This window comes from Vigna radiata, chromosome 5 (genome assembly GCF_000741045.1).
Source record: "Vigna radiata var. radiata cultivar VC1973A chromosome 5, Vradiata_ver6, whole genome shotgun sequence".
Taxonomy (NCBI): Eukaryota; Viridiplantae; Streptophyta; class Magnoliopsida; order Fabales; family Fabaceae; genus Vigna; species Vigna radiata.
The window spans coordinates 29,213,999-29,224,533 of record NC_028355.1 but is presented as its reverse complement, the minus strand read 5'-3'; the positions used below and the strand labels follow the sequence as shown (position 1 = coordinate 29,224,533).

The following is a 10,535-nucleotide window of genomic DNA, read 5'->3' as shown; positions in this document are numbered from 1 at the left end:
TTGATAATTGTTGTATTAAAGCAATTAACATTAGTATTTAATTAACTTTGAAATAATCACTAAAAATTTTAAACTTACATGATATATTAATACTAATATTTCCTTAAATTTAAAGTTATCTTCAACATTAATTATATATTTATGTTAATTTTTCCTTTAATAAACAAATGTGATAATTATTGAAGAGGAAATATATATTCAACTACCTCAACTATTAATAGAAGTAAAAAAAATCAATGAAATCAAATTTTTTATATTAAAATTTTAATTTTTATTATTGTATGGAAAATAAAATATAATTGAACCAGTAAACTTATATTAAAGAAAAAGAAACAACTATAATTTACCTCTCACTTCGATTATGATGAAAAATATATTTCTAAATATTATTTGTTAATTAAATTTGAATTTTTTTGAACATACGATATTGTATATATTGTCTTTTTGTTTTAAAATACAATAAATAAACGTGATAAATTCAATTTAAAATCACAAAGCTCTATTTGATATATGTATGTTAGACTTGTGAAAATAAGTGCTGAGAAAATTAAAGAATTTTGTAATTAATTTTAAAAGGATAAAAGTTAGATAGAATTCATATTTATAAAAATCTTTAAAAAAATAACCTGGGAAAGACAAATTCTTCATGATTGGTATGTAATTATTTTCTTTAAAAAATATTGCTATCTTAAAAGAAATAATTGACCTTGTGAGCAAACCCAGAAGACACATAATTTATTTTATTTTAAATTTAATACAGTGACGTTGACAAAATAAACACGTGCACTTAGAACTATACTTAAAAGTGTATAAATCCTTACCCCCACATGACCCATTTTTGTTCTGCATACCATACACACCAAAAAGTAGGGATGCTAAACTTTTATATATATATATATATATATATATATATATATATATATATATATATATATATATATATATATATAAAAGAAGGATAAAATGAATTTGAGAATCTTAGGTAGGTAATAGTGTTATTAGGAATAATATATCCAATCATTAGTAAAATAAGGAAAAATATTAGAAATTAGATACACTTGAACTCTTTTTTAATTAATGGATTAAAATATATAGTAGTAATATTATTTCTTTCCCCACACACATTTCCTAAAGATTTTGATATAATAATTCTATAAAAAGTAAAATTATATATGCATATTATTTCATACAGTATATTTTAATATAACTATTTTTACTTTTTTTTCTCTCTGTCCTTAATTTTTGTTGAAAATTATATGAAATAACAAATAAATAGTAATATGAATTTTAAAAAATCTGTGCTGATTATTATTATTATTAGAATCATGATATTTTTTGTTTTATATTTTAGATTTCCAGACATATAGTTTTTATTTATTAGAATAATTTTTATAAAATGAATTAATAAAAATGTTAAGACATATATTTTTTATTTAGTACAATAATTTTTATAAAATTTTACTATGAAATTATTTGAGTGGAATCAAACTCAATTTGTTGAAGAGAAAGTTCTACGTTTGAGTTTGTAAAACAAATTTAAGGAGAATAATACTTTTAACTTATAAGTGCTCAGTTTGGTTAGTTTGACATTTTATATAATGACAAAAAACTGCATAAAATAAAAAGTAAATTATTATTAATTTACAAATAGTTGAATTAGCTTAAAAAAAACTTATTTACATTGTTAACCAATTAAAAATCTAATTAAATATATTTTTTTCAAATATAAATATTTTTTTAAGAATAGAATATTTCTCTTACTAAAATCACCTATCTTTAATGCAATTATATACTTAAAAAATTCATAGTTATATATTTTTTTCTTTTAATTTTTAGTAAAAATTAAAAATAGTTTCTCAACAAAACTTAAATTTAATTTAATCTCTTAATTTTAAAAATATATAAATTTAATCTTAAGTTTATCTAACATTTTTAAACTTAATAAAACTTAGTTAAACTAATTAAACATACATTATTTAAAAAAAAAATAAAAAATAAATTAATCTAAAATTTTGAAGAATAACTAATTTTCACTTTTATTAAAAATTAAAGGACTATAAATATATTTAATTATTATTTTTAGATAATAAAATAAAATTTTACTTATAAAAATAATATAATGGATAATATATATACATACATATATATATATATATATATATATATATATATATATATATGTTTATATATACAATATGTTAATAATTTAATTTTAATATTTGATTAGTATTTTTTTATTGATAACACCTTAGGGATTAATCTAAAACTATACTTTTTTTTTGCAATGATCATTAAAACATTTAAGAATATTACCATCTATAACAAACAATTACTATAAGAAAAAAAGTTATACTATTAATGTACTAATATTAATTTTAATAGCTAAACTCAAACTTTTGAATTTTAAAAATTAGAAAGAAAAAGAAAAAATAAAAAACCCACACAACACAAGGAAAGGTCAAGACAGTGGTAGCTAAAGCCAAAGCCTGTGCTATTCCACACACCACTTCTACTCTCTCTCTCTCTCCTTTGCTGTGTGATGATTCGTTTCTAAACCCTAATTCTCCTTGTTTATATTATTTCTTCATTGTTTTTTAAGCAATTTTCGAGTATTGATTAAATGAGTTTTTGTTCATTCCCAAATTTCTTAAATAGTACTCTAAAAAATAACTGATCATATTTTTGCTTCTGCAAATTCTGCATTTTTTTTCTTTTCTTTTTTTCTTTCCTTCCTGGCTGTATGAAGAGGTAGGGAATCTCATCGATTCCTTGTGTTTCTCTTCCATTTCCGGTCTAAAAATACCATCTTTAGGAGTGTAGTGTTGCAAATTGCTGAAGGGTTTGGTGGGGTTGGTGACTTTGATTTCCATGGCTGCGGTTGCTGAGATTCCCGTTGATGCCAACAAAATGGATTCAAAACCTAAGGCTGAATCTGAATTCAGTGTCCAGAAGCTGGTTGACATGTTCACAAAGTTGAATCCTTTGGCGAAGGAGTTTTTTCCTTCATCATATTCTCCCAATCATGATCACCGTCTTCAGGGCTTTAATCAGCTCTCACCAACACACTTTATGGTCAACTCTAAGCCTTCTGCTAATGAGAATTTTGCAAACAATCGAAGGGTAGGATTGTTCTGCCTTTGATCTCTCATTTCTAGTTTCAGCCTTGGTTTTTGCATGATTATGCCATGAATTTTGTTTATATGAGAATTTGTTACATTGTTAAAACTTTCATGCCCGGTAAAGACAGAATTTTCATCAATTTAGGAAATGACGGCAAAGAGAACCTACTAGCACTAGGTGATGACCCAGAAAACAAAAATTAAAGAAACCATGATGGAATGTTCCAACTGCACCACCTAGAAAAAAAGGGCGCTATGGCAGAATGTCAATACTGATTGCAAACTGAGAATCCAAGTATTTAGCAAAGTGACAATTTTATTGCTGCTATAAATTCTTAACTGGGATTAATACAATTGAGTCTCAACTATTTGATTATAGTTACATGTGTTCTATGCAAATGAAAAATGTGTTTTTTCTGTATATATTAGCATATTTTGTGATAGTCATAGTGTTGATTTTATGTTATGGTTGACAACTACAATTCTGACTTCATTTTCCCGCAACTTTCTGTAGTATCAGTGGTCACAACACAGCCTTTCGAGCTTATTTTGTTTCTACGGGAAAATTTGTGTTTTTATTCTTCAATTTACATGATAATTAGGTTGTCTTTCAGATGTGTTGCTACTTACAACTTTTGCCCTGTCTGTTATCTGTCTTGTTGTATGGTTAACTCCAAATAGATTATGACGTGGTTCACATTATGATTGTCCTATAACATATTTTGATGTGAACATTACAGTTTTTTTTTTTACCAAAGTAATCTTGCTGACAATTGTGTTTACTGAAAATTTAACCCTTTCGTTGTCTTGCAGAGAAGAAATAGTTTTAACCAAGGAAGAAGGAGAGTGAGTGGAAGATCACTAAAGGCTCAAAGAGAAGATAGCATTAGAAGAACAGTTTATGTTTCTGATATTGATCAGCATGTAAGTGAATTGAGAATGGCATGAGTCTTGATTTTGTTTGTTTAGTGTTTCCATATATCAACGAGTTTTACTTTGGCTAGCAAAGGTCTATCACAAACCTCCTCCTTTATTTGGTATCAGAACTCATTGATGTGTGTCCTTTAACCAAGTGAAACGGCATCGTGTTAATTATAATCCATTTAGCTGATCACCTAGTGGCATAGGGTTTTTGTTGTTCTAGTTTGTTTAGTCTACTGTTCCAATCATGGTAAAGAGAATTATTTTAAGAATCTTTTGTCTTGGTCTAGGTTACTGAGGAGAGGCTTGCAGCATTATTCAGCAGTTGTGGACAAGTAAGTTATGAGCCTTGTTCATAGCTTGATTAGTCTTTCTTTTTAGTTTACAATTAGATGAAAATATTACTTTGCAGTATTTTAACTTTCTTTGAAGTTCTGTGTTGTGATTGTCATTTGTCCCCAATATCTTTTCTATGATTATCACATAGCTTTACATTCATTTATAGTAAACTCTTTGCCTAGGTTGCTGCTGGAATTTCTCTTCCCTACTATTGTCCAATATGCTGAGCATGACCAACACGACCCTGTTCGGCTACTTTCTTTTCTGAAATTTTAGCTGTCTACTTTTCACCCAGTTGGCTCCACTTCACCTCTTAATGCGACATGGATCATACCTGTTACTTGAATAAACTCTTCACTCCATTTTATACATCATTTTAGCTGTCATTTTTTCACTCATCTTGTCAAAGCACTTCTTTCCCTTTTGTTTCAATTTACGGTTACACTCATTCTTGAGTACGATTATGTTGGTTTTGATGCTTTGGTTGCTGTTATTGCTATATTTTTTCCATTTAAACAAATTAAATTAGTTTGGACCTGATATAAAAGACCACAGAACTGGTATGAAGTTTTTACCTTTTAAAAAAAATGCCGCTGGCTTGTTTTGGACATATTTCATCAGGCAAATTATTATCTAGAAATATTTTTCTTTTTGGAGAAATAATCTTTTGTTAATGTTACACATACACACTCGTTGAAAAATGCAAATCCTTAACAAAAAGGAAGTTAATCTGTTTATCTGAAGGAATCTTAATTTTTATCACTTTCATTGACCTTCTAAGTCTGACCATGATTCCTTTTGAGTTTGTGTTCATAGTGTCAAATAAAGACTTCCGGCCCACAGATTACAGTGTTATTAAATTAGGTAGAGGTGGGGCGGTGAAAAAATTGGTCGTTGATGGAGCCTGATGGTTTTGTTGATCCATGGCAGAGTACTTATCCATGTCTCCCTCCTTTGAAGTGTGACCCATTATATTTTGCTGGTCTGTTCCTTTCCACTATCCATCTCTTGAAATTGATGCATTTTCTGGGAAATCCTCTCCTTCTCTAGTAGGCCAAAACAATTTTCAGCTGTCCTAGTATGTTTTCTGGAACCTGTTTAACCTCTGCTGAGTTTTTTTCCTTCTTGACCCAGGCATGGTTCATGCTCATGGTCAAGGCTTTGTTTTTTGCTGCAGCTTCTTGAGACCAATTTTCTGCTGATGTTCTGTTCTGTTTCTTGAGACCAACAGCGTACCTCAGTCTCAAAATTAGTCTCTTTCCATTGTTAATGACTCTGTAATCATGACTTAAATGATCATTGCTTCTAGGCTTGGAGTTTTGATAATTAAATTGCTAGGATGACATGCCTTTAAACATTTTTTGAGCATTTATGGGTGTATAATTTACAATTATTTCCCATTGTCTTCAGCATAGCTTCCATCCTGCCATGCGCTATGGCATCATTGTTTATTTGAGGTTGGCCATTCGATGATGCTAACCAGGATAGATTATGTTTGACCCCACCCTTGGTTGCTGTTGTAATTATTTAACCATTGTTTCCCCTGAAATGGGTTCCATCTTTCTTGTATATTGACTGGCATATAGCACGCTAATTTTTAATTTTAGATGGCCCTTCTTTGTTTGACATCAACATCTTCACTACCAGTAGTAGTCACAGAACAGAGTTTTTTAGAAATTTGATTGTGCTTCCTGACTTCTCTATCTGATATACATTGTGTTGTAGCACAGTAATATCTCTTTTGCTGAATATCTAGGATTTAAATTTAAAAGATACATCTTTTGTTATAACTATTACCCTACTTATGCAATCAAGATGTTTTATTGAATGATTTGTATTGAAGGTAATTGATTGCCGAATTTGCGGTGACCCACACTCAGTTCTTCGTTTTGCCTTTGTTGAGTTTGCAGATGAGTGTAAGTCTTCTACTGTAAATCTTAGTTCTTTAAATTCTCCATATGGAAAATAAAAAGACTTGTATTTTCAACCATATCAAGCATTTGCATGGAATTTGTGTCTACAGATGGTGCTAGAACAGCTTTAAACCTTGGTGGTACTGTACTTGGATACTATCCAGTGAGGGTTCTTCCTTCAAAAACTGCCATTCTTCCTGTGAATCCTACATTCCTCCCTAGGGTACAGAAACTCTCTGATGCTTTATATTCATGGACATAGTTGGACTTGAAAATTCTTGTTTAGATGTAGTTTTGCCCTTTTGTTGTGATAAGAAAGCTGATTTAGACATAGTTAGAACACCTCATTTCTGCATTATTGAAATAAATTGATTTGCACATTTCATGAGTTCTCTTATCTCCTTGTCCCCCTTGTATATTTTATTTTTCTCTTTTCAGTGAAAGCTTTCTTTAAATTTGAAACTGATTGTATTTATTGATAATTGTTTTATGGTTTTGTTGTGCTTGTGCTACATTGAGATGTAAGTGATGGTTCAAAATCTTTGGTCTATTAAATTTCTCTTTCTTCTGGAACATGCAGTCAGACGATGAACGCGAAATGTGTGCCCGAACTGTCTATTGTACAAATATTGATAAGAAGGTATCTTGTTACATTTTGGGGAAATACAGATGTTTTTGCTTAAAAGTAAAACTATTTTAATTTAGGAACAATTCACCATCAGTTGGTTAGAAAGATTCAGAGTGGTAATCATAACACACTTCTTGACCTTATTAGCTGCTTTTAATAAGTTTATCAGGATAATTATAAGATATGCCCATCTATGATATGTATACATGGATATTGGAGTTAAAACTATTTATGCATTATTTATTTTTCTCAAATGAGTGCAGGTTTCACAAGCTGAAGTGAAGAATTTTTTTGAATCAGCTTGTGGTGAGGTTAGACCAAAACATAATTGGTTCATGCTATATATGTTGGAACTTATTTATGTTAGAAGAGTTGATTGACTTTGTCATTCTATTTTACAGGTTACGCGCCTGAGGCTTTTGGGGGACCATGTGCATTCAACTCGAATTGCTTTTGTGGAATTTGCAATGGTAAGTCTAGACTATGCCACATTCAGTGCCTGCTACACTTTCATAGTTTATGATAGCAACAATTGCATCACAAACAACTAAACTAATTTAACCAATGTTGACTATTTTAGGATTATGTATGCTTCTAATTGATCTGTTATTCATGTCAACTGTAACGATTTAGTAGCTTTTGTTTCATAATATTCTTCTATATGCTTCTAATTGATCTGTTATTCATGTCAACTGTAACGATTCAGTAGCTTTTGTTTCATAATATTCTCTATTTCATTTTGAGCTCCGTTGTCTTCCACTATTCTTTCATGCCATGCACCAGAATTTGAAGGATTCTGTTAAGAGAGATTTCATGGTGAAGAATATATAGTTGAGAATTGGTCTAGTTGAGCTCAAAGATGTTAAAATTTAACTACTGTGATAATATCCATGTAACTGACTTTCCTTGTGAGAGAAGACCTTTGTTGTTATTATATTGTTATACGCACTAGTTTTTGTATTAAATTTCTCTCAAAAGTATATCTGAATTAATATATTATATATTGACATTTACTGAGTCCCTTATTTTACAACCATGCACTCACTTTCCCCTACACCGCTAAACGGGTAGTTTATATCCATGTAGCCAACCATATCTAGTGTGATAAGGCATTTTTTGCTGTTATACGAACCAGTATTTGTGTTAAAGTTCTCACAAAAAATACATGTATTATTATTTTATGTATTGACATTCACGTAGTCCCTGACTTGAGATTCTTCCACTTACTGCCCCCTTCACAGGTAAAGGGGTAGTTTATATTCAGCCAGCATTATGGTCATGATTCTACTGAACTTTCATTGTTCTGTTTATGAATTAAGCTTAAAGGAGTTTGTCTCTTTTAAAACAATCAGCTATTGCTAAGAATTAAGCTTTTATCTAGCAATTTATTGTGCATTGTTCTAGATACCTAAAATGGGTTATGGATGAGTTAGATTTCATTGATCTCTTGATCTGTTCTTTATCTTCTAGAAGCATAATTGTTAACCCACAAGAGCTATTTACAGATCATAATGATTTTCCTTAGTACCAGGATGCATGAATTAAAATTTCTATTTTCTTAAATGGATGAAGATATTGGTGAGCTATGGAATCATCAAAATTTTCTCTTGGGTTTTGTAAAACTTGTCACAAGAACATTTACATAAACTCTAGAAAGATTTAACGATTTCTTTAGTGTTGTTCTTTCATTGTAATGAATTGTTATCTTGCACAAGCGGAAGATTTTGTTGACTGGCACTTTTTTCTTACTGAGCAGGCTGAAAGTGCCATTGTTGCACTAAACTGTAGTGGGATGCTCTTGGGAACTCAGCCTATAAGGTTTTTTTTCCTTTCCCGATGCATAGTTTCTGTTATGCAAGTTTCATCTATAACGATTTAAGCCATATTGATTTTTTTCCTTGTTCTGTAGGGTAAGTCCTTCAAAGACTCCTGTGAGGCCAAGGGTCACTCGTCCGGCATCCCATTAACTGATCACCATGGTCTAAGACTAGAGAGAAAGAGGATATGTGGTCAACTTTCCAGTTGAGACTTGTGTGGAAAGGGTGGTGAAACTTCCCTTTGTTTCAGTATTTCCATCTTTTTCTTTCAACAGCAGTTCCTTTTTTTTTGTCAGGGCATATAACTACCATGCACTAGTTAAACTTTCCTAGCATCCAGTCTTGATCTTGAAACATTTTACCGTATCTACATTGAAATGGTTCAGTTTCTTGTTACTTGGAGCGAGTGTTAATCGTACTTCATAACTTGATTTAATCTTTTACAGAATTACATGCGTAATTCTTACAGTTCAGTATTTTTTAGCAGCATCTGAATTGAGCAAACCATTCAATCGAGTGAGGATATCTGATTTTGAGTTCCCTCGAATTGGAAATGGGTTTTGATGCAAATACTTTTACACTGTCAATCATCAGACATTTAAGGTAATTATTATAAAAATTGACAAATTTTCGTCTTAGTTGGTTACAATATTGTAAAAAAAAAAGAAGAAACATTTATACTAGTTGTGTACAGTAATTGAATTCTTACACAGCATGATTGTGGTGCCTGCCGCCTATCATACTACATATTTGGTTTGATATCAGTTTAAGTTAAAATGATTCTGAATCAATGACATTTAAATTGAAAGTTATTTGATTGACTTCATTTTATTCAGAAAGTGGATCCAAGGTTCTCACGTGGTCGATATTGTTGGTCTTTATTCTGAAACAATTTGGAATTTATCATTGCTTAATGTTCTTTATTTGGGTGTCCTTACCTCAATACTTGTGATTAGGCAGCATCTCCACTTAGTTTTGAGAATTTAGGCACATATGCAGATTTGGCTGGACCAGTGAAAACACTGGTCCCCTACAGAACATGTATGATGAACATCTGAATATAACACTTTTTTCTCTTCATTTTTTTGATGAAAGATGCAAAGCATCAATCCTTGTGTGATTTCTATACTGTTGTGTGGTTCCTTTCGGCAGGTTCCTCCATCTTGGATTCCCACTAAACCTGGAATTGATTCTATTATCTAAACACCTTTTAGGAATGTCCAATGCTAATTGATAAATGAGCTGCATTAAATAAAAAATTAGATATGGAAAACATCCCAGGGTAAATGTTGTTAACAAACCTTAGATTAGGAAAATGATACTCTAATATCCTTTTGTTTTAAAAAAAGATATTATCTTCTTTATAGTTTAACAATAACACATTTATTAAAACTTTAATAAATAATTTTGAAAGCTAAAAGCGAAAGCTTTAAAATATAAAAATTAAAGTTTAATTTTTGTAAACGGGAGAAGTGTTGCAAGACCTTATGAGGAGAGTTGTCTGCTTTGTATTGATGGCGAAAGAGCAGAAGAAAAATATTCACGATGGTATACATGTAGTAGAAGAATTCACATGTGTTTTCAAAAGAAGTACTCAAGTAACCACCAAGTCGAGAGGTGGACTTCACTATAAATCTGGTACTTGGAATGGGACTAGTATCAGTAGCTCCGTATTGTATGGCTCCTACAGAGTTGATGGAGTTGAAAAAGCATATTAAAGAGTTGATTGAGGAAAAGTTCATCAGGCCAAGTGTTTTGTTGTGGGGTGCTCCTGTGCTGTTGGTGAAGAAGAAAGATG

At 30.5% G+C, this 10,535-nt stretch overlaps 1 protein-coding gene across 1 annotated transcript; it reads left to right on the top strand.

The window, feature by feature from the left end:
* Positions 1–2,466: 2,466 nt before the first annotated feature.
* Positions 2,467–9,375, top strand: LOC106762463 (polyadenylate-binding protein-interacting protein 9). Its single transcript, XM_014646390.2, has 10 exons — positions 2,467–3,120; positions 3,933–4,043; positions 4,331–4,375; positions 6,223–6,295; positions 6,403–6,515; positions 6,873–6,932; positions 7,184–7,231; positions 7,322–7,390; positions 8,677–8,738; positions 8,830–9,375. Exons 1-10 carry the CDS (start codon positions 2,869–2,871, stop codon positions 8,885–8,887), a joined length of 891 nt encoding a protein of 296 aa, XP_014501876.1. The 5' UTR covers positions 2,467–2,868; the 3' UTR covers positions 8,888–9,375.
* Positions 9,376–10,535: the final 1,160 nt, after the last annotated feature.

Bases quoted from the DNA above. Each gene is read 5' to 3' on its own strand.
- LOC106762463 (XM_014646390.2), top strand. From the start codon at position 2,869: ATGGCTGCGGTTGCTGAGATTCCCGTTGATGCCAACAAAATGGATTCA. The intron at 7,232-7,321 runs GTTAGACCAAAA...TCTATTTTACAG, and splicing joins TTGAATCAGCTTGTGGTGAG to GTTACGCGCCTGAGGCTTTT. The intron at 7,391-8,676 runs GTAAGTCTAGAC...CTTACTGAGCAG, and splicing joins CTTTTGTGGAATTTGCAATG to GCTGAAAGTGCCATTGTTGC.